This window comes from Aethalodelphis obliquidens, unplaced genomic scaffold (assembly GCF_003676395.1).
Source record: "Aethalodelphis obliquidens isolate GAN/ISIS:26980383/991018 unplaced genomic scaffold, ASM367639v1 scaffold7, whole genome shotgun sequence".
NCBI classification, from domain to species: domain Eukaryota; kingdom Metazoa; phylum Chordata; class Mammalia; order Artiodactyla; family Delphinidae; genus Aethalodelphis; species Aethalodelphis obliquidens.
In genome coordinates, this window is record NW_020837951.1 from 50,477,079 (window position 1) to 50,502,035 (window position 24,957).

Below are 24,957 nucleotides of genomic sequence, written 5' to 3' on the forward strand. Positions count from 1 at the left end.
TGCCCTGTAGTCACCCATCCCTGTCACAGGAAGCTGGCTGCTGTCGCGATGTGGGTCGTGGGTCTGTTGGTGAGAGGATGGTGCACGCCCCCAGGGCTGCTCCTGAGTGCAGCTTTTGCTCCTGAGGGTGGCTTCACATGGGGAAGAAGAGACCCACGGATACAGTACCAAAAAGCTCCTGACTGAGTTTCGAGGTGTCCTGACCCCAGATCCTACACCCTCTCCACCCTGGAAGAGCACCTGCAGCCAGCCTGGGTTTAGTGGCTGTACAACTTGAGGCCCAATATGGAACGTCTATCAGGACTATAGGGTATCCCCGGAGACCTGTGATCCTTAGACATAGGTGGTCATAGGTTTTTCCTCAAGGTGCACTTTAGGATCATGAAACCAAGCTTGGAACCTCAGCCAGCTTCCCTGTACCTTCCTCAATCTGCAGTGTCCACTGGACGTTTTTTGTTTTAGATGTTGGGGGTAGGAGTTTATTAATTTATTTATTTTGGCTGTGTTGGGTCTTCGTTTCCATGCAAGGGCTTTCTCTAGTTGTGGCAAGCGGGGGTCGCTCTTCATCGCGGTGCGCGGGCCTCTCACTATCGCGGCCTCTCTTGTTGCGGAGCACAGGCTCCAGACACGCAGGCTCAGTAGTTGTGGCCTACGGGCCCAGTTGCTCCGCGGCATGTGGGATCCTCCCAGACCAGGGCTCGAACCCGCGTCCCCTGCACTGGCAGGCAGATTCTCAACCACTGCGCCACCAGGGAAGCCCCCTCCACTAGACTTTTGAATTTGGTTCATTTAACAGAAATTGAACACGTTTGCACACTGTTCATATTCAACCAAACTAACTCACCTTTCCACACTTCCAGAAGACCAGTTACAAATATTTGGTTCCAAAGCCCTCATAGGTCTAGGCTCAGAAAGACTATTCCAGATAATACATTTAAGCTTCCTTTCTTTCATGGCATTACTGGATCACTGTGGTGTCATCAGTGCCACACACCGATACCTACTGTTTCTCTCCTCCCTGCCACAGAAGGCTGAGCTTCCAGGCCTTCTCATGGTAAGGCAGGGCCCTTTGACAATTTCCAGGCAGTGGGTGGTCACTTTCAGCCAAAGCTCTTCCTCTCCTTATGGTAACCAGCTGCTGGGGAGCAAATCTGCCACTCCAAAGTGTCTCTTTGGCACGTAGGTTATTTCGAGCTGAAAACAATGAAGGCCCGAAAGACCCAGGAAGAAATTTTGACTTTCCCCCTAACTGCCTAAAAAATAAATTAGATAGAGGGTCTGTTCCCAGAATAGAGCTTTCACCAGAGACATCTGCAAAGAATATGGGCTTCGTGTCGGGGGAGAAACAGGGCCTAGAGATGCATCGACTCTAAGTCCCATTGTTTCTGCACAGCCCAGAAAACATTTATTTACCAAACCTTTGCTTTTCCATCTCCAGATCAACTGCCTTCCCCCTTTTTGAAGTCCCAAGCCCTGACAACATCTTCTTTTATCTTTAGCTGAAGATGGTATTTAAGGTGAAGGTTTCAGCCATTTGGGCAAGTTACTCAGTTTTTCTGGGTCTCCCCAATTGTAGACATGTTATTAAAATTTTGTCTGATTTTCTCCTGTTAATCTGTCTCACGTCAGTTAGACCAGCCAGAAGAACCTAGAGGGTAGAGGACAATTTCTCCCTCCCTAACACAGCGATGTTCTAGACACCTGTTCTGTACACTTGGACCCTGAAGTAAGAACACAGAGGCAAGCACCCAGCCAAGCTGTGCTGAATATATAATAGGAATGAGAAGTAAACCTTATTTTCAGTGGTGGTTTTAAGCCAGTGAGATTTTGGCGTTGTTGGTTACTATGGCACTGGTCTAGCCCATCTGGACTAATGAAAATATTATTCACTAAAACGAAGTGGGAAATGCCATTTCAAAAACATTTTCCAAATCAGAAGGTGAGAAGAAAGAGAGTATGTCTTGGAAACTCTATACTGCTGAACTATTGTTTGCCTTTAGGCCTTAGGCCATCTTTATTATATTGGATATTCTGAAGCCAATTAAAAGGATAAGAATGATGAATTAGTTTTCAAACACGGCTGCAAATTCTTTGGGATTCTTTCCATTAAGAGGTGGGCCTAGTCCCTCTTCCCTTGAAACTTGGCAGCCTTATTCAACCAATACAGTTTGACAGAAGTGCTGTTCTGTGACTCGTGAGCCTGGGTCACGAAGCCCGGCGGCTTCCCCATATTGCCCTCAGCAATGTCATACGCAAGAAGACTTACTATCTCGAGGCCAAAAAGGTAAAGAGGCCTCCAGAAGACTCCAGCTCCCAGCCATCTGAGTCACTCCCAGTTTTTCTAGTCTTCCCATCAGAGACCCCAGACATCAGGGAGCAGAGGCAAACTATCCCCCTGTGCCACGTCCAAGTATTCCTAGCCTACAGGGTCCACGAGCGGGCATAAATCATTGTCGTAGGGTGCCACCAAGTGTTAAGGTGATTTGTGAAGCAACAACACGCAACCAGAGTGAAAGGTGAGTCTAAACAGGACTTTAGGCTGATACGTTGCTTGACCATTCATGAGGCGGGGAAAGAGGTTAAGGCTTAAGTGCAGTGAGAGAACTTACAGTATGTTGGTTAAATGCACGGATCCATTAGGCTTGGGCTTAATTCCGTCTCCAGCCCTCACCAGATAAGGTTCTTAATCTCTCTGTGCATCGTTGTGTTTTACTGCGCATCAATTTTGAAACTGGGACGCTAATAATCGTTCCTGCTCCACGGGGTGATAAACATGAAACGAGATACAGCATGGTCCTCAGCAGCATCTCCAGCCCTGCACTTGTGACTCTGTCACTGAAGGCTGCCAGGAGGCCTCACCCTGCTCAATATGCAGCTTGCACATATGAACATCAGATAATTCCCGCTCTTGCCTAAGCAGTCTTGGAAGCCAGAAGATGTTATGTTTCCTGGCTGGGTTTAGGTCACAGGCAATAGAATTGGCTACACAAGAAGACAGAGAATTGATTTACTGACTTGCAAAAGTCTTGGGAAAAGGAAATTCCTTTCCTTGCTCTCATCTATAGTTTGCGCCTCGGGTTCTGAAGTTTTAATTCTTCTTCAGCAGTTTTTAATAGCTGACACTGAATATGTACCATGTGCCAAGCACTATTCCAAATTCATGCGTTGAGTTAATCTTTATAATAGATGGTTATATTTTATGTAATCTCTAACAGATATATCTATCATGTGAGGTAGGAAGTATTATCCCCATTTTACAGATGAGAAAACTGAGGCTCAGAGGCGTTACATCACTTGCTCAAAGACACACAGCTGGTAAGTGGCAGAGCTGAGCTCTGAACCCAGTTGGTGTCATGATTTTAACAGCAAAGCTGGGCTGTATCTCACTACCCTAGACTGCCCTTCTACTGAGGGAAAAGTTGCCATTTTCTGAATATTTAAAATATTTGTCTTCATGCCTTTACTGTAAAAGGTTTCTCTGTTTCAGGTACGCTATGAAAACTACCTTTTTAAGGACTGTGAAATGCAGCAATCACAGGGAAGTGCATAAAAGTTACATACTTGAATTACATGTAAAGCTGATGCTTGTGCTTCTGAGGCCCTTGAGCATTTGAGTTCTCCATGAACTCATCAAATTTTTTCCCTAGTTAGCATGACATACTGTCAGCACATATAGCCCATGTCCAAGATTTTTCTTTAGCAATGTTCTTTATGAGATTAAAGGACTTCCTTTTGATTTCTATCTGCAGAGTTTTTATCATGAATAGATGATTTAGGAAAGCATTTTATCAAATGCTTTTCTGTATCCATTTTGTTATTATTGATACTTTCTAACTTAATTGCCCTTGTGATAATACTCTGCATTGTTTCATTGCCTAGTTAATTTTTATACATGGTTAATTTTTGTTTTGTTTTTTTGCGGTAGGCGGGCCTCTCACTGCTGTGGTCTCTCCCGTTGCGGAGCACAGGCTCCGGACACACAGGCTCAGCGGCCACGGCTCACAGGCCCAGCCGCTCCGCGGCACGTGGGATCTTCCCGGACCGGGGCACGAACCCGTGTCCCCTGCATCGGCAGGCGGACTCTCAACCACTGCGCCACCAAGGAAGCCCCACAGTTAATTTTTATAGTGAATTTTTATACATGTTCCCTGTGTCATGAAAACAATTTATATGTTGATATTGTTTGCTGTAGTATCTATATAAGTCCATTAAATAAGGCATGTTAACAATGTCATTCAAATATTCTACAGCCTTATTAATTTTTCTATCTCCTTGTTCTAATAATTCCTGAAAGGGCTGTTAAAATATCCCAGGGCTATTGTCAGTTTCTCTATTTCTTCTTATAGTTTTACCAGTTTTTTGCTTTATAAATTTAAAATTATTAGGTCTTCCTGGGGGGAGTTAAAGTTTTGATCATTTTGAAGAGTCCCTCTTTATATTAAGCAATACTTTTGACCTTTATCTGAAACTAACAGAGTCAGATTTTTGGTTGTTAGTTGTATATATTTTTCCATTTTTTTAACTTTCAAATTTTCTGTATTTTTATGTAAAATGTGTCTCTTATAATGAGCGTCACCCTGCTAAATATGGGAATAACTAGTTATTCTCTGCTTAGGCAAGAGCGGGAATTATCTGATGTTCATATGTGCAAGCTACATATTTAGCAGGGTGAGCGTCTTTTTAAAAAAATCCAAACTTTGTCTTTTCCCTGGAGCACTTAGTTCATCTATATTTAAAGTAATAACAAATACATTTGTGTTTAAATCTACCATCTTATATGCTTTTTATTTGACCAACCTGTTTTTCTTTCTTCTCTTGGATTGATTTTTTTAAGTTATTCTCTGTTTTCCTCTCTTAGGTTGGAAGTTATATTCTTTCTATTTTTGTGTGTATGTCTGTGATGGTCCCCTAGAAACTACAACATGAATCCTTGACCTATCAAAGTCTAATAATGATCCATAAATTTACTTTCTTCCAAAATACGCAAGGATCTTAGTATATCTTAAGTATGATTACTCTCACAGTTCTTAGAGCTATTATGGTTGTCTATTTTAGCTCTTTATAATATTAATATGATAAAAATTGTCAGCACCATAAGACATTACTATTAAGGTTTTATACAGCTAATGTTCACATAAACCAACCCCTAGTTTTAATTTTTCTTTGCTTTTTATTCCTCGATGCATCTCTGAGGTTCATGGGGGATAATTTTCCTCCTAACTGAAGAATATCTTGGAGAATTTCTTTCTGTATGGGGCTGCTGATAGCTCATTCTCTCAGCTTTTGTCTGTCTAAAAACGTCTTCATTTTGCTTTCATTTCAGAAAGATCGTTTCTAGACTGTCAGTTATTTTATTTCAGCCTTCTGATGGTCAAGGTTGCTGTTGAAAAATTAGTTGTCAGTCAAACAACTTGTCTTTGATCTTCTGTAGTTTTAGTCTGATGTGTCTAGATGTGAATTTATTTTTATTTACTCTGCTCAGGCTTCTAGCACCAGTGGATTGCTTTCCTTCATTGGTTCTGGGAAATCCTCAGCTATTATCTTTTCAAGTTTTACCTATACGCCAGTCTCTCTCCTCTCCTTTTGAGACTCCAATTAAATTATGCTGGACCCCAATGTATCCTCCACGTGTCTTACCCTCTATTCTATATTGTCTATTGATTCTGGTGCACACTGCTTTGTCTCTTCAGGTGCTTTGTAACCTTTTACCGTTTGCTGGCCATTTTGTTTGAAAAAGTTATTATAGAAATAACTTGAGACCTAGGATATCACTAGCATCCTTCATCACCTCCTGTGAGATGCCTGAGGGCACTAGTCGTTCAGAGCCGTGGCTTTATAACCCCTGGATTACAGTCTGTAGTCTACCTTTGGAATGATTCCCTTCAAATTTACCATCTAGAACAGGGGTTACTGTACCAAGATCTCTGCCTTTGGTGAGTTCTTAGCTCTAACTATTTTTCCTTCAGCCACAGGAATGTGCCACACAGGTCTGCCTCTTAGCCTCCTTTGGTTCGTCCTTTGGGTGGCAGAGGCAGGTGGAAATAGACCAGGTTCTGCATTGGACCTGATGCCTGTCACCGACACCTTGTGTAATTTGCCAAAAGCAGCTCTTCTTAGCCCTTCGCCTGGGTAGGCAGATGCCCCGGGATAGAGAGAGCTCTGGCTCATTTCCCTGAGCCCCAACCTCCTTCCTATTCATGTTGCTATCTTATTAGGTCATTGGTCATTGATGCTTTTCCAAAGATACTTTTACAGATTTCTTTCAGCTTTTCTCTTTTCAGAGAGAAGGTTAGTTTGAATCATCTAGCCCACCCATACTAGAAGTCCTTCACACAGACAGGGTTTTGTTTTGGTTTTGGTGATCATTTTCCTGCCAATATTAAATTTCCTATGAAATCTAGATTTCTGAAAATTTGGGGTATCTGGCAACCCTGGGCTCACAGATTAACAAGGCAGTAACTGGAGAGAGCTGAGTGTCACCAGAGTTCCCACTGTGCTCTATGGTCTTAAACTAGCCCCAGTCTAGAACTGGCTGCCTGTCTTGACAGGCATCTGAATCGGCCACCACTGAATATGCAGTAATGAAATAGAAGCAATTAGATGATTTCAATATTAATGAGGATACATCTTACCTGGATAGTTCTATATCCAGGAATCTAGGACATTCTAACTTACATGTTTTCTTTTTCTGAAACAGGCAGTCTCACTGTGAGGGGCTTGAAGGCTGTGAGTGAGGGCCGGCAGATTTGCACGAGGAGCCATAACAGTTTTGGGGAATGAAGGGGCTGAGGTCGTCCCCAACCCGCAGTCTCTGAGATTCAGATTCTCCACGTGGACTGAGCTGTCTCCTCTCAGCCCAGCCCTCCCAGGGGCACTCCCGAGGCTGGCAAAGCAGCGTGCAAAGGAAGCCACGGAGAGACATGAGGAGACTCTAGGTCCACTTTGGCAGGGAGAACTCCTGGCTGAGCGCAGTTCTGAAAACACAGGCTCTTTTCCTTTCCCACCTTGAGAAACCACCGAGGCCTAGGGGGATCTTCAGTGGCCTAGCCCACCATCTCCTTTCAGGCCCACCATTGGGGAGCCCACCCTGGGGTGGTGATACTACTTCTCCAGGGGAAAAGTTAACAGTCTCTTTGCATGTCCCATAACTGCCACCCCCCAGCCCACTTGATGTAACTGGTCACAGGTAGCATTGTGGCATTCTCTAGCCTCTAGAAGGTACAGCCTTCTAAGAGAGGACTAATTCTTTGGAAAGGATTTGAGGACATAAACAGGGGTAGGAAGTCTAAAGGAGAAACTAGACTTCCCACTGCTCTGGAATTGTGGGGCTCAGGGGTTGCATCTGAGAATACTCTTAGAGGATGGGTTGGGAGCATCAGTGATATAGCAGACTGAAGACGGGCACCCTGATTACTCTATTTTTTCATAGCTGGGTGCACATCCATATATATATATATATATATATATATATACACACACACACACATATATATATGTGTGTGTGTATATATATATATATATTTTGTTGTTGTTGTTGTTGTTGTTTTGTTTTTTGTTTTTTTTTGCGGTACGCGGGCCTCTCACTGCTGTGGCCTCTCCCGTTGTGGAGCCCAGGCTCCAGACGCGCAGGCTCAGCGGCCACGGCTCACGGGCCCAGCCGCTCCGCGGCCCGTGGGATCTTCCCAGACGGGGGCACGAATCCACGTCCCCTGCATCGCTAGGCAGACTCCCAACCACTGCGCCACCAGGGAAGCCCACCCTATATTTTTTGATACCACATAGCACAGCACCCTAGCTAAGACCATGGGCTCTGGGGCCAGAGCCTAGGTTCAAATACCAGCTATATCATTTAGAAATAGTAGGTTATTCAAATCCCCAGGGCCAAAGTTTTATTATTTGCATAACAAGAATGGATGAGTACGTATCCCATTGGACTGTGGTGAGAATCAGATATAACTCACACAAAACACTTAGCATTCTACCCTAACCCAATACAGGCAGGCATGTAACACAAGCTCATGAATATATTATTACTGTTGTTGTTATTCTTGAAGCAGGAAGCCTGGCTTGCTAAGACCGCAGGGGGCGGAATTGAGTAGACCAGCATTCCAGCCCCAGCGTGTTGACCTTCGATAGACAGACAACAACTCCTCTGCCTTGTGCTTCCTTGTCCATAAAATGAAGTTCATACGATCTTTTCTGACGGAAGATCAGATACAAAAAGATTAAGAATATCACCAGTGTTCTCAGCTCTTTGAATGAAAGACACCCAAAGTCACTCTGGTCAGAACTAAGATCTCTCTGTATCAGTCAGATGCTCTGGGCCCCAGGAAATCCCTTCCTTTTTTGTTTGTGTGCACGGGGGGCCCCTCTATCCAGCCAGAGGGAACACAGTCAGATGGCAGGTGGACAACACAAAGCTGTAAACAGACGGAACAGGCGTGCCTACACTCGGAACACATTCCTTCAGGGTGTGTCTGTGTCTAAAGCAGTAAGTCAGCGAGGACCACCACAGGGAGAAAGGGCAGAAGCAACCGGGGAAGAAAGAGAACTTGGGCTGTGAGGCTGTCTGAGCAGGGGCAGCGCAGCGGAATCCTCAGCGCCAGGCTCTAAGGCGACAGCAGCGAGCCCTCTACGTACAGCCTTCCCTGCGGTATAAACACCGCGCCTGGAATTTATGGGCGGCGAATATACATTTTACGAGTGCAGTGACTGAAAGTTTCTTCCACTTTTGACAAAAGAATATGTTCTTCCGTGGACTTTGCCTCTGTGACGTGGCTGCCATACTGCCCTTAAGTCCTTGAAGGATGCTGTTGGCCTTTCCATCGAAGTAGTGCTAGACTCTCTACCTACGATTTTGGCAAGGCTTCCTATCTCTGTAAAATCAAATCAGAACTTTCTTCATCCCCAGGTTATTTTGAATCTCTCAGTTTGACTAGTGTAATTGTGTGAAGAAAACACAGTCTAACACTACGGAGTTGATACTGAGGTAGGGTTTCTATGGTGATGCAAAGTAAAACTGATTTTCTTGTTTTGTTAAGTTTCTGAGAAGTGGAAACAGGGCTTCAAAGGTCTTGGGACATTTGTCTGGGTTATTTTCTGCACTTTTTGTAATCTTCCAGGAGGAGAGAATAGCAGAGGCCAGTTACCCCTATAAATGCCTCCTAGTGGTTTGGCTTTAGACGGATTTATCTGGTCTGGAGGGAAAGTCAATCCTGCCAAACAGAGGTGGAAATAAGGATGCTGAAGGTTACGAGAGCAGGAACGCTAAGACTTGAATGTGGACACAGATCCCCTGGGGAGCTTCTTAAAATGCAAAATCTGATTTGGCAGGTCTGGGGTGGGGCCTGAGATTCTGCATCTCAGAAGCAACCAGGTGATGCTGATGTACTGAACCAAGGACTACTCTTTGGGTAGCAAGAGTTTCAGGTACTGATAGAAACAGTATAAATTATATCTGCTTTTAAACTGCTTAGGGAATCGTATTCATTACACGGACGGTGAATTCATCAGGACTGCAAATTCTGAGCAGTATCAAAATGAAATACCCTATGTGGATGTAAGTCGGGGTCGGCAGTTGGATTCACCAAGAGAGAAATGCCCAGGTGGTTAAAGACAGCACAAAATGTACAGCTGCAAAATCTTAGTCAGGTATCAAAGTATCTTAGCTTTTGTTAAATACCATACCGCCCATCCTCATTGTGATACCTGAGGCTGTAACTAAAAGCAAGCCAAGAACAAAAAGCAACAACAGACGTGGCTTCCTAAGGGATGTGGGGCTTCTGTGGGCGGTGGGTTTGAGGGTCACTGAGAAAGCATCTGAAATGCAATCATGCCTTGTTAGCCACTCCTGGGAGCCCCATTCACACCAGGACACAATGTCAGGGCACTCCTGGCTTTGCACAAGTAGAAGTGGCCCACACTTGCTGCCCATGTGTTCTAAGTACTGTCCAGGACTCTCTCTCATACCTTTCTTTTTTCACACCATTCTTCTACAAGTTCCTCCTGAACAGTTCTCCTTTGTCTTCCAACATGGTTCTAATGCTGCTCATCTGAAAATCATTTGTAAGCAACTGCTTTAAATAGAAAAAAGAAGGAATCCTTCCTATAAGAAACCGAACACCTGAAAAAGGAATTCGATTTCATGAAACAAACACACTCGAAGACATTTTCCTTTCAGGTTTTCTTGCCATCGAATGCTGGGGATTCAATCTCAGAAGGCCAATTTTGGAGATTTCCAGGGATATTTGATACTTGTTTTGAAAACATTAAAATTCATCTCTCTATATAAACACACATGTGAATACGAATGTAATTGTACCTTTTACAAAATGTATTGTTGAGCCAAACTCATTTGGATGTATGCTTCCCTGAATATAATCAGAAATTGTGCATAATGTTCAAAAAGGCCAGGGTCAGCAAACTAGAACCTCGGGCTAAGTCTGGTCTACCACCTGGTTTTTGGATAGCCTGTGAACTAAGACTTAGCTTTAGGGTTTTAAATCATTGAAAAAAAAATCAGAAGCATATTTTGTGACGTGTGAAAGTTATGTGAAATTCAAAGTTTAATACCCATAAATAAATTTACTTATTCATTCATGTATTGTCTGTGGCTGCTTTTATGCTACAGCGGCAGTTGAGAAGTTGCAACACGGACAATATGACTAGTGTTATGGGTTGACTCGTGTCCCCCACTCCCACATTCAGCTGTTCCAGCCCTAATCCCCACTACCTAAGAATGTGACCTTTGGAGATAAGGTCTTGACAGAGGCAATCTAGTTAAAATGAGGTCATGAGGGTGGGTGCTACTACAATATGCCTGGTCTGCTTACAAGGGGGGAAATTTGGACACAGGTACACACAGAGGGAAGATGATATAGAGACAGAAGGAGAAGACAGCTATTTACAAACCAGGGAGAGAGGCCTGGAACACATCCTTCCCTCACAGCACTTAGAAGGAACCAACTCTGCCAACACCTTGATCTTGAACTTCTAGTCTCCAGAACTGTGAGACAATACATTTCTGTTGTCAAAGCACCCAGTCTGTCGGACTATTACATCAGCCCTAGCAAACTATTACAGCGAGCAAAACTTGAAGTATTTACTATCTGGTTTTTACAGAAAAAGCTTGCTAACACCTACTCCATGGGACTAATTTTTAAAAAAATTTTATTGGAGTATAGATGATTTACAATGTTGTGTTAGTTTCAGGTGTACAACAGAGTGAATCAGTTATACTATATCAATACATATATCCACTCTTTCTTATATTCTTTTCCCATATCGGCCATTACAGAGTATGGAGTAGAGTTCCCTGTGCTATACAGTAGGTCCTTATTAGCTATCTATTTTATATATAATATAAAATAGTATATGTCAATCCCAATCTCCCAACTCATGGGACTAATTTTTTGCATTTAATGCTTTGAAGCCAGCAAGCACATGCCTCATAACAAGCAACAGAGACTCCAGAAATCCTGTCTTTATCTCACACCTACCCTAGTCTTTAAATACTTTTTCTCTGGCAAATGAGTTGGGAACAACCAACCAATGGCACATTATCTTGGATAAAACAGAATTATTGAACAACCCCAACTCAGTACCTCTCGCTTCAAGCCAGGAGGGCAGCAAATTTGTTCCACTAGCTCCATGGATGTAAGAATTTTAAATAACGGGAGGAGGGAGAAGAGGAAAGGAGAATGCACAGACAGGAAGAGAATTTCAAATTCATTTTTGAACCTTTCAATACAGTATTATGTAACTAAAACATTGTGTCACAGGGCCCCGGCACCCTCTTATAAGACCAACATCTTTAAAAGCTGCCGGTTCACTTGGGATATCTTCCATAGATCCAGTTGGCCCTCAGAGAATTTAATGGCAGATGATAAGACAAGACAAGTTAATTCCATTATAAAACAAATTGCTAGTTAGTCTGGGACTTTTTGATCCTCACATGATCAAAACTCTGGTCTACATTGCTATTAATAAAAATAATGGCAAGAACAAAATTATTAACGACAGCAAACATTTAGTGAGCATTTTTTATGTACCAGGCATTGTCCAAAACACTTTAAATGAATTAGTTCATGTAATCATCACAATAATCCTATGAAATAAGTATTTTTATCCTCATGTGACTGATAAAGTAACTGAAGTTTACAGAAATTAAGTTGCCCAAGATTACAGAACTGGAAAATGGCAGACCCAGGGCTCAAGACCAAGGATGTAGGGTTCCAAAGCCCAGCCTCTCAATGTGGGCCACATGGCCTCAATGGTATATGAAAAAAGCAAAATCTTGGTGCCTCCACAGTTTTATTCCCCTGAAAAAGTCACTGTGTTTTCTTCCTCTTTGTATTAAGCATGTCTCCATTCTGATGCTTTGACATTTGGGACCTTGCTGACACTGGAAGGGACAGCTCCTTCAGGATTAGCTAATTTCTAGAGAGAGCAGAGAGCTCTCCTGGGGGCCCCCTCTTTTATAATTAGAGCTCACTCCCCAACCACCTGCTTTGTTGGGCTCTCACACTCAGACCACTAGCCACCTGCCCTAATCACCCCAGGGCCAAGTACCCGACAACTAGGAACGTAGGAAGCCCTATGCCCAGAGCCTGCTGAAATTGTTCAAACTAGCTAATCCTAAGCCTACGAACCCTGCCTCCCTTCTTCCTTTCCATGGAAACCACAATAAAAGCTCTTAGCTACATTTCCCCCTATTCCTTCTGCCTCATAACCAACCCTGGTTCCTCCCCCCCCCTCCCCCGCACCGTGGCAGTGCATGGAGTGCCTTGTCTCACCTCTTGGGAATGGTGAGTAACAAGCTACCTTTTCAATGACAATCCTCTCCTCACCTACTGGCCTCACCATACCGCAATAATAATAAAACCTACATTTTAAAACACTCTTATAGCCTCATCTACCTCCCATGCCCCTATAATTAAGTTTCGAATACCTACCAAACAATGCCTTACATGATGACTTCTACCAACAAAGGTGCTCGGAAATGAAACCAAGCAACCAACCACCCGCTCCTCCCCTAAAAAACAAAAAACAGTAAAACAAGAGTTTCATAAACCTTTCGTTGTTTTCCCTCCTGCCTAAGGCTGAAGTATTCTGCTATTAATATGCTGCTCTCCTGCTCTCCCCAAGTTTGCGTCATACCTCCCAACTTTCCTGGGAAGCGAAAACAAAGGATGCGGAACCCCCCCCCCCCAACCTGCATCTTGAATAGGGTTTCTCTTTTGGGGATTAGGGCATCAAACTTAAAATCAGCCAAGAGCAGACAGGAGAGCTAAAAACAGCCACATTCCTCACCTCTACTGCCCAGACCCCGCGTTCATCATGGGAAAAAAGCGTGACCGTGGTGGGGAAGCCAGACAATGCCGCCTCCTTCTCAGGCTGCTTCAATGCATGGTCTCGTCCTGAGCCTTCTTCTGAATGTCACAGGCAATCTCAAGGTTCACCATCAGTGTTTATTTGCCAAGGTACACTCTTAACTTATGAGTAAAGCAAAGGATTTACTCTCCACCAAAGAAGGGCACTGATTCAAAGAAAGCCTGAATCACCACCAGCCTATGAGCCTTCAGTAGCTTTCTGCTGAAAGGCATGGAAACTTGGTTGTGCTGTGCGTCTGAGCTGGAACAAAGAGGATGCTGGGAAAGCCAGATTGTGCCGGCCACAGCTTGTCAAGCCCATTCACCTGGCGAGAGGAGTTATGGCCAGTGACCCTCTGTACTTGTGTGACCAAGGCAAATTCATTCATGCTCCCTTTTCAGGCTGAGTTAACAAGATCCAGCAAGACTCCAGGTTAACCAATAGCTGGTTAAGTATGTGCTTTGGGCACAATAAAGCAGAAGCGCCGAAATAAATAGCCTTGTAAGGAGAAAAAATACCAAAGTTTTGTTAGATTTCCTTACCTTTATTTTTAAAGCTGATTTTGTTTTTATTTTGAATGACACGCGGGGACGTGGGGAGAGGAAATCTAATTTGTTTTCAGAGCTTTGGGTCTGTAAACCTTAACTCAAAATTGACCCAGAGCCAGGATCAAGGCATGACTTTTAGCTGTTCTACTTCTTAAGACCACTAGGTTCTTGGGATAAATTAGCAATATCAAGACAGTCTGACAAGATTTGGAGCAAGGGTCTTTTTTGCATATACTGCAAAAAAAGGAGGATTTAAGATGGGCCCTATTTGTGGGATTGACACGAGTGACAGCCAGCTGTCATCAAGGCACACGCTTTCCCACAAGTCCCTGAATGTCCACTGTGTGGGGGGACAGGGTGAGTCTCTGCCCCAAGCCAGCACACACTCCGTACCTTAAAGGGAGTTGTGATCCCAGCAGAGGCCGAGGGAAAGGCGCATTGTCGTCAAAACCCTAAACAGCCCTGGATTGCGACAGTCACTAGCCCCTTCAAAACACCTGCCAAATTCCAAGCCCAAGGGAGTTTATCACACCCCATCAGATGACCATCCCAGGAAAGGTCCCTCAGTTCCAGGGAAAACAATCCACAGTAATAGCAGAGCGTGAGTCCAGATTTCAATATCCAAGTGAGAAAAATAAGGACTGTTTGCCCTGTCTTTTTTTTAATGGACAATTCACCTAAATGAGTAGAAATAAAGAAAACCCATACATGTTTGCTTCTTTCTCAATTTTAATTCAGCTCCAAGTGACTCTGATTGGTGAAAACAGTTGTACTAAATTCCTTTCTAGGCCACTAGGGGGAAATCTAACCCACCTCACCAGAATTTGTTTCTTTTCTTTCTTTTTTAAAAAGTAATAATCACAGAACCAAAATTTTTAGGCTGAAGAATACGCTGAAATGTTACCTTTCTCTGTTCCTTCCACCCTTGCCCATATTTAAAAATTATTTGAATCTTTGTGGTCATGGAGACTTCTAGAAAAGCACAAACCAGCCATCTTAAGTTGGGAAATTGTTCTAACAGGCAATCTGAATCACTTCCAGTTCAGCTTGAATTTATTTCCTCAAATTACATATTCATCAGTTATGGAGAACAGCTGGTCATCCTTCTCTGCATCACATTATTCTTTAAATTCCTGAAGACCTCCAGGTCACGCCTCTCTTTCAAGCAAAATGAGCCAGCTCTGCAACTTGGCCATAGAGTTTACATCCCAACCCTTTAACCACGTGCTGCTCTTCTCAACTCTCTCTGCATCACTCCACCCTCCCCCATACCTCCAAACTACAGCAATACAGACTAAACTCTGAGGAGAAAAATGAAGTATTTCATGGTTTTCCTTGCATGTATGGCTATTAATACATCTGTGTGCTGGTTTTCTTTTTGAATACGACATACTGTTGTTTTTGATATATATTTATGTAGTATGATTCCAAAACCATGTGTATATATGTGTGTATATGTATATAAATATACAAACACATACATACATAAACACACACATATATACATATATATTTTTTCATCTTGTTATGAAAATTGAATGCCTAAGTTAATGTCCATTTATGTGTCACTTCTTTTTTTTTTTTTTTTGCAGTACGCGGGCCTCTCACTGTTGTGGCCTCCCCCGTTGCGGAGCACAGGCTCTGGACGCGCAGGCTCAGCGGCCACGGCTCACGGGCCCAGCCGCTCTGCGGCATGTGGGATCTTCCCGGACCAGGGCATGAACCCATGTCTCCTGCATCGGCAGGCAGACTCTCAACCACTGCGCCACCAGGGAATCCCTATGTGTCACTTCTGAATTCCATTCTATTTCCAAGTTTTCCACAACACGCCCATTATTTCAATATCTAACTTTATTCTCCAACTTTTTAACCACTTACTTTAGATCCCTATTAGCTATAAAACATAACTGGTATGTATTTATAACATTATTCTTTTAATAATTTTTAATAACCTATTCATTGCTAATTCAAATTAAGGAGGAGAAAACTGGTTGTTCTCAAAGCACTCACCGTTATCAACATTTGTACGTGCAGTATAATAAAGAATAGATTCGGTCTTTGTCCCTGGCACAGAACTTCCAAAATCCTTTGAATTTCCTGAGTGACAGGAGTGTCAAGCATAATAAGCCCGTTTCAACCATACCTGAGTTTATGTTAAGGAAGTGACTCTTGGTGAGCGCCCAGACAGCATCAGGATGAGGACTGTAGCCCAAGGAACCAACCAGGTGATGAGAGGATTGGAACCCTCCACTCAACCCCCATGTCCCAGGAAGGGGGAGGGGCTGGAGACTGAGTTCAATCAGGAACACTCAGTGATTTAATCAATTGTGCCTAGGTAATGAAACCTCCAAAAACTCCTAAACAACAGGGTTCAAAGAGCTTCTGAGCTGGCGAAGACCTCAGGGCGCTCCGGCAGCAGCATACCAGAAGAAGGCGTGGAACTCTGAACACCCTTCCCTGTGTACCTTGCCCTGTCTCTTCCATTGGGCTGTCCTCGAGTTGCATCCTTTATAAAAAATCACTGAGAGTAAGTAAAGTGCTTTTCTGGGTTCTGTGAGTCATTCTAGCAAATTATCAAGCCTAAGGGGGAAATCATGGGAACCCCTGAATTTGTAGTCAAATGGGCGGAAATGTGGGGAGCCTGGGTGCCCATTTGCAGCTAGTGTCTGAAGTGGGGGCAATCTTGTGGGACTGAGCCCTTAACCTGTGGGTCTGGGCTAACTCAACGCAGTTAATCTCAACTGAATTGAACTGTTAGACACCCAGTTGGTGGCTAAGAATCAGAGAATTGGTTGTTGGTGTGAGAAAAAAGTCTCTCAGTAACACTGAACCGAGGCTCCAGGTGCAACCTTGGGTTCAAGCACAGGTAAGAAGAAATTCTCTCTCCTCGGGACCTCCTCAGGACCTCAAAACATGGGTTTTATTAAGACCTAGTATGAATCTCCAATCCAGACCTTACCTGATCCGTGGGACTGAATGTTCCCTGACTCAGTTTACTCACTTGCAAAAGCGGGACGATAGTTCCACTCTGGGGGCCACTGGAACCATTAATAAAATATTGGATACATCTAAAATACTGGGTTGGCCAAAAAGTGTGTCTGGGTTTTTCCATACAATGTTTTGCCCTTTGGGCCAACCCAATATGTAGAATGGTGCCTGGCACATTGTAGACCTTAAAAATGACAACTGGTTTTATTCAAACCCTCAATCACAGAAGAAAACCTGACGGTAGCACCAAGGTTCATACTGAGTACAGTTTCCTGTGTGATATAATCAGCGTGAGACATTGCAAAGCAATTAACACTGAATACAGATCTTCCTTGATTTACGATGGGGAACCTCCTGATAAACCCATCTTAAGCTGAAAATACCGTAAGTCGGAAACGCATTTAACACACCTAACATACGGAACACCTTAGCTTAGCCTAGCCTACCTTAAACGTGCTCAGAACACTTACATTAGCTTACAGTGGGGCAGATTCATCTAACACAAAGACTATTTTATAATAAAGTGTTGAATGGCTCATGTAATTTATTGAATACTGTACTGAAGTGAAAATCAGGACGGTTGTAGGGATACAGAGTGGTTGTAAGTGTATCCATTGATTGTTTTCCTTTGAGATTGTGTGGCTGACCGGGAGCTGTGGCTCAGTGCTGCTGTCCAGCATCACCAGAGAGTATGGGACCACATATCGCTAACCCAGGAAAAGATCAAAATTAGAAGTACGGTTTCTACTGAATGCTTCTTACTTTCGCACCATCAAAAAGTAGAAAAATCAAGTTGAACCATGATAAGTCGGGGACTGTTTGTATTTTCGTTCATTTGGCAAAATTGTACTGGACATTTACCGTGTGCCAGGTGGCATTCTGTGCATTAGGGATACAGTGAAAAAAAACTAAGCGCTGGCCTCCTGGTGTTTTATTCTACTGGGTGGAGACAGACAATAAAACAAATAAACAAGTAAATATGTATGTGACGGGACTATGTACTATGGAGAAAAGTAAAGCAGGGCAAGAGAGCTAAGTCGCACTCGGGTACGAGGGCTATTTTATGTAGAGTGGCCAGGGTAACCCTCATTGAGGAGTGAGGGGGAAGGCCATGCAGATATCAGAGGGAAAAGCATCCCAGGCAGAGGGAACAGCCACTGTTAAGTGCCATGAGGCAGAGTATTCTTGGCATATTCACCAAACAATGGCTGCAGTGGAGAGAGAAACAGGATGAGAGGTAGGAGGTGAAGTCAGAGGGAGAAAAGGGGCCATTTCCAGTTGTGTCTGAGACCACAGGAAGGGTTTCGGCTCTTCTCTGAGTGAGCTGGGGACCCACTGGAGGATTTTAGAGTCATGAGGTGATCTAACATGTTTTTTAAAAAAGTCTTCTGGTTGCTGTGCTGAGACTAGGGTGTGGGCAAGACTGGAAGGAAGGAGGCCAGTGAGGAGAGCACCGCAATCGTCTAGAGAGGACAGTAGTTTGGCCCAGGGTAGCAATGGTGGGGATGGTAAGTCGGGGTCAGGCTCTGGTTGTGTTCTGAAGGTCAAGTTGATAGGATTTGCTCTTGGATGTGGGGTAGGAGAGAAAGAAAGGAGTCAAGGATGAATCTTAGATTTCTGGCCGAACCTACTGGAAGGATGAAACTGCCATTTACTGAGATGAAGAAGACACTGAAAGAAGCAGGGTTTGGTGGGGGAGGGGAGCAGAGCGCTGGCAGGCGTCAAGTTGGAAAGATCTACAAGACATTCACGTGGAGTCCACCGGGCAACTGAGAAGTCTAGAGGACAGCGGCCCATGCCTGCAAGGGCACTAAAAACAGGTGTTGCCCCTTCGACCATTTTAAAGATTTCAAGGTTGATCAAATATACTTTAATTTTTTTTAAAAAAGTTTAATTCTGAAAATGGAAAAAATATCTAAATAAAAATCAAATTTCCCCCTTAAAATTTTTTTTTCAAGGTCCTGTTTTTAGGGCTTCACAGTTCATCTAACTCTTAGCCGTTCAAGTGCGGCCCCTGTACCAGCAGCACAATATGCCTTGGGGCTTGTTAGAAATGCAGACTCTCCAGGCTTCCCCAAACCTGAGTCAGAATCTTCAGCTTGATAAGATCTCCAGGTGATTCATATATACCTTAAAGTCTGAGACGCACTCGGCTAATCAGAATCATCTGGGTAGCTCTTTTAAACTATAAGTCCAGGCGGAATAATTAAAGTCAATCTCCGAGAGTAGGCCCAGGCGTGTTATCCTCACCAAGGCCCCCAATTGGTTCTGATGTGCAGTCCGGGTTAGAACCACTGATCTAACTCTTCCCTTCCTGGCCTGCTCTCTCTGTACTACTGGGTTTATATTGCTGACGCTCTTAGAAACCCGTCTCCAAAGAGGTGTGCAGATCTCAGAGAGCAAGAAGGTGTGTAGCTAGAGTAACCAGCTGTTTATCTGGGATCAGTGCCCCCTTTCACTCTCAGAAGTACCGTGGTTTAGCAGATAAATTATATGCTCTCCCAGCATAGTACAAAAGGGCTCTGGGCTTTATATTGCTGGATTATAAAGTCAAAATAAGAACAGCTAGGACAAAACACCAGATGGCCTTTGGTTTGACAGAGGAATCCAGTGTAGAGAGACTTCTGGTGCTTAGATATTAGTTTTTAAGGTGTTGTATGTACAGCTTATCAGAAATACATACATAAATTCCCTCAATTTGTAAGGAGGGTTAGAGAAGATCAGTCTCCTTCCAGGGGCTGGAAGGGGTGGAGCGCGGTTACAATCTGCAATTATAGTTCCAAAGCCAACTGCTGATTAGCAGGGAACTGATTATCAGCCTGTGATTACCCCAGGCCTTAGCTAAACTTCTCCTTCCTTTTCCTTTTGGATCTTTTATTGTTTATTAGCTATTCCACCCTCAGGCTCAAAGGGACAAGGAAAGAAGGTGAAGAAAAAGTGAATTTAGCGGTCCTGCTAATAAGCTTGGTGGGAAAGAAAATGGAAATAACTGGACTGTTTCTGGTTACCTGTGAATTTAAATTCTTTTGGCTCATCCCTTTTTCCAAATTATTCCCAGCTGGTGTGAGGGCTCATTGAAGGCCTACTGATTGCCAGTAAAATTAAAGTAAGCTTGTATTTTGAAAACTGTGTCATCTCCAAGAAATAGGCCTTGGAAGCTTTCCTTCCTAATTTACCAAGGACACAGGGTGAGGGCAAGGCAAGCACCTCTGCAACTCATCAGAGCCCTCCCCCACCCTTCCTCCCCTCGCCACCAATTCTTAGGTCCACATGAACAGAATTTTTAAAAAAATACTTTCTGATGTAGATAAGAAATTATTTTACATCAGCTTAAGACAAATAGCATAATCACTGTTAGACAAAAGGACTCAAATGGAAAATCTACACTCAGGAGTAGAGACTTACGTGCATATAGATTGTATCACAAGTTTTCCTACTTGCATCACTAGGATAGTTATGAATACTTCCACAAGGCAACCACAGTATAAATGTTTAAAACATGTTCTGTTCACATGTGTCTAAAATGTCTGGAAAAGAAACTATCCATGTGCAAAGTAGAAGAGCCAGATGCTGATAAGCTAGTTAAAGGGAACTCTTGTTAAATGACAGTAATAAGGGAGTCTTCTTGTTAAATAACTTGTTAGCGTGGGTAAAACATCCAAAAATACCTGTTGCATTAGAATAAGATTATCAATGGAATCTCTATAGACCAGAGACGTACTTTTATGGGCTTCTGAGTGCAAGTGGGAGTGTGTGTGTGGGGGGGATCTGTTCTCTGCTTTCTGGGCTCTGAGTCAGAACAAGCTAAAAAGGTGGAAGAGGGACTTCCCTGGTGGCGCAGTGGTTGAGAATCTGCCTGCCAGTGCAGCGGACACGGGTTCGAGCCCTGGTCCGGGAAGATGCCACATGCCGCAGAGCAACTAAGCCCATGCACCACAACTACTGAGCCTGCGCTCTAGAGCCAGTGAGCCACAACCACTGAGCCCGCGTGCCTAGAGCTCGTGCTCTGCAACAAGAGAAGCCACCGCAATGAGAAGCCCGCGCACCGCAACAAAAAGTAGCCCCTGTTCGCAGCAACTAGAGAAAGCCCGCGCACAGCAACGAAGACCCAACACAGCCAAATATAAGTTAATTAATTAATTTTAAAAAATAATAAAAAGGTGGAAGAGGTCTCTGTAGCTAAGAAAGCACCACACGCTGGTGTTGCCCTGCCAGGCCCTGGACCAATAATAATATTAGCAGCTTGAGCAGAAGGCCTTATCTTTGATCTCTGTTAACAGTTAACCGCAGGCTTTTCCTTCCAGAGCTCTTGGAAGGCAGAAGCAGGTAGTCCTGGAAAGCAGTGCTGGAAGGAGGCCCCCCAGTGGTTAAACTTAGATGCCTAGGGACAGTTCAGCAGTAATTGAGACAGGTGGGCCTATTGAGAGATGCTGCTTCCTCTTCCTTAGGGGTTTAGATGCCTTTTTAAATCTTACTCTAAATTGTATCTTGACTGAAATATATTACACAGTACAGCTTAAGATGATGAGCCAGTGATGTCTGGTCTTTGAACAAGGCGTTCTATTTTCATCTAAAATTTTTAGCTAGATCATAAGCTAAATATTCTGAGGCCCACCTCGCTACGTCCGGCAAAACCCTCACTTAGGGTTACAAAGGGAAGGAATACCAGCGATCAGAAGAAGAGCCCTATCAGTGAAGGGATTTCCCAACCATTCAAAGTGGCAAACTTTAAACCAACAGGATGGGAAATACACAGCAATGGCGATTATAACCAGCATTACTTATGGTTTCTTTGACGTATATACTTACCACACAACCTTCTAGCAGCCAGACCTGTGGTGGTTTTCAACTTCAAAGTAAACCTTAAAAACAAAGTGGTACCACTTGGCCTTTGGGGACCACCTCAGAGAGAGACTCATATGTGTATAGGGTATTTTTACATGTGTCTAATGGCTTGGGCATACTTCTGCAGTTAGTGCAAAGGTAAATAAAAATAAGAAAACATCATAACCACTTACCCCGTGCAAATAGGGAAAGGAATGTTGAGGGAAAAATAGCCTCGAATCAGAGTGAGTCAGAGTTGGTGAGGCCAGGAATATCATTCCTCACCCTGTACGTAGCTCTGGACTTTCAGGCCCTTGCTTTAATCTCACTTCCCAACATGAGACGTAGAAGAGTTTTATATGGAAAGACAGTGTTAGCCTCCAATTCTTGCATGATTTGGTACTATCTGGGGTGAAATATACTCAGTAACAAATCATGCTGGCAGAGCGTGGCACATCCCTGCGTGGAGAGCCTGGGATCCTGAGAAGGAAAGGCCAAAGTCTCAATGCTGGCTTCGTGCTCTGCCCCTTCACACTCTCAGTGACCCTGACAACAGAGGCCTCCCAGTCCTCTTCTTCCCTATCTGGGGTAATTTTACTCCAGATAGATCCACTGGTTACAGAGTCAGGTGTAAGGTTCTATGGTACCATTTTCATCAAGTTCTTTGAGACGCTCCAAAGAAAGATACCATTAAAAACAAAAACAAAAACAAAAACCACTAAATTACTTACAAAGAAAGATAACCCTCCCGGGTATCTTATTCCATCCATGGTGCAACTTTGGCAAATTATACCTGAAAATCCTGGGCAACTCTACACTGAGAAGCAGTGAGTTTTTCTTTGCTTCTCTACTTCTCCACAAAAGAAGCATTGCAGATGGAACCAATGGTTTCATCTCAAGGAACCATTTCCTCAAGGACTCTGCCTCAAAACCCAGGCTGAACTAGAGACCAAGGCAGGGAGGGGCAGCTAGCAGTGTAGATGGAAGTGCCCAACATTATAATGGGTACTTTCTGGTATTTAGTAATGTTGCCGGGAGCTTTAACGAATACGGGGATGAGGATATGGTTGTGCTGTTGCTTTTCTAAGTGAGTTTTTAATTAGCTCTGTGCTGACAACTTGAGGGGGCTCTGCCATACACAGGCCAGCCCAGCTGTGTCAGCATCCTCCCTTCACTTTAAATTCAGACCAGCCATGGCCCCTCCTCTCACAGTGGGCCACGCAGCAACCTCAGAGAGGAAGCCCTGGGTAGCATCTACAGTGGCACCTCACGGACATGGTCCAACCCAGAGTTTTCCGAACACTTGGGAACCCATCATTTACATGAGTATAGACAAGGCTCTGAAGAGTTTGACCCGCTTGACTCTACCTCAAAATTTCCTTAACTGGTGTATACAAGGTGCCTCTCTTGAGGTTACCACAATCAACAAACTGCAGAACAGTCAAGAGAGGCAAGTGGTTTCGGAAATGCTGGTCTAAACTCATAGATGCTTGAGAGCAATTTTTCTGTTTCAAACACTGCAATAAATGAGTTAAATCTGCTTAGAGTCACCCGCACTTTGTCCCTGATAGCTGAAGCTATCAATACACCTCTCTAGAAAGTCAAATCGCCCCCACTAAAGCTCCTTAAGTTTTCCAGGAGCAGTAAGACACACAGTGCTGAGAGCACAGCTCTGTTCAGGTACCTGGGGCTCCTGGTCATGACCACTGGGATCCCTCTCATAGCTTTCTGCATACAGTCTGATGGTGGCCCGCACACCACTGGAGGAACTGAGCCGGAAGATGAGCCGAGATGCATCTGAGAAAATGATCCTCAGGCCCTAAGAGCAAGAATATCAAAGGATGGATCAGTGAACAAATGAATATACAGCTAAAAATGACGAATACCGACCTTGGAGATTAGTGTATTCTTATCATCCAAAGATGCTCGGCATTGTGACAATTTATAATTGGCTCTCTACATGCACCAAACAGGACAGTGAGGTAAACCTAGAAGTTACTTAAGGTTATCTATTTGTCTCTATTCTATTTCTGTTGCCTTCTGGTTCATGTTGGGGGAGGGTTAGGAGCAAAACTATGAACAGATGCTCAAGATCCCTTGGTCTGGTGATGTAGAAATCAGAAAGCGGTAAAGGTAACAAGGATGGGGTGATATTTAATAAATGTCCCTGGGGTAATACCTAGGAATAAACCTACGTAATGAGACAAAAGACCTGTATGCAGAAAACTGTAAGACATTGATGAAAGAAATGAAAGATGATACAAACAGATGGAGATATATACTATGCTCTTGGATTGGAAGAATCAACATTGTGAAAATGACTCTACTACCCAAAGCAATCTACAGATTCAATGTAATCAAACTACCACTGGCATTTTTCACAGAACTAGAACAAAAAATTTCACAATTTGTATGGAAACACAAAAGATCCTGAATAGCCAAAGCAATCTTGAGAACGAAAAACGGAGCTGGAGGAATCAGGCTCCCAGACTTCAGACTATACTACAAAGCTACAGTAATCAAAGACAGTATGGTACTGGCACAAAAACAGAAAGATAGATCAATGGAACAGGATAGAAAGCCCAGAGATAAACCCACGCACATATGGTCACCTTATCTTTGATAAAGGAGGCAGGAAAGTACAGTGGAGAAAGGACAGCCTCTTCAATAAGTGGTGCTGGGAAAACTGGACAGGTACATGTCAAAGTATGAGATTAGATCACTCCCTAACACCATACACAAAAGTAAGCTCAAGATGGATTAAAGACCTAAATGTAAGGCCAGAAACTATCAAACTCTTAGAGGAAAACATAGGCAGAACACTCTATGACATAAATCACAGCAAGATCCTTTTTGACCCACCTCCTAGAGAAATGGAAATAAAAACAAAAATAAACAAATGGGCCCTAATGAAATTTCAAAGCTTTTGCACAGCAAAGGAAACCATAAACAAGATGAAAAGATAACCCTCAGAATGGGAGAAAATACTTGCAAATGAAGCAACTGACAAAGGATTAATCTCCAAAATTTATAAGCAGCTCATGCAGCTCAATAACAAACAAACAAACAACCCAATCCAAAAATGGGCAGAAGACCTAAATAGACATTTCTCCAGAGAAGATATACAGACTGCCAACAAACACATGAAAGAATGCTCAACATCATTAATTATTAGAGAAATGCAAATCAAAACTACAATGAGATATCATCTCACACCAGTCAGAAT

General features: G+C 43.5%; 1 protein-coding gene across 1 annotated transcript in view; it reads right to left on the minus strand.

The window, feature by feature from the left end:
* The window catches only part of PGM5 (phosphoglucomutase 5), a 201,867-nt gene that overhangs the window by 12,510 nt on the left and 164,400 nt on the right, over window positions 1–24,957 (minus strand). The window contains exon 10 of the mRNA XM_027105739.1: window positions 23,416–23,550. Coding sequence (XP_026961540.1) covers window positions 23,416–23,550 — 135 coding nt within the window. The remainder of the gene's footprint in view (window positions 1–23,415; window positions 23,551–24,957) is intronic.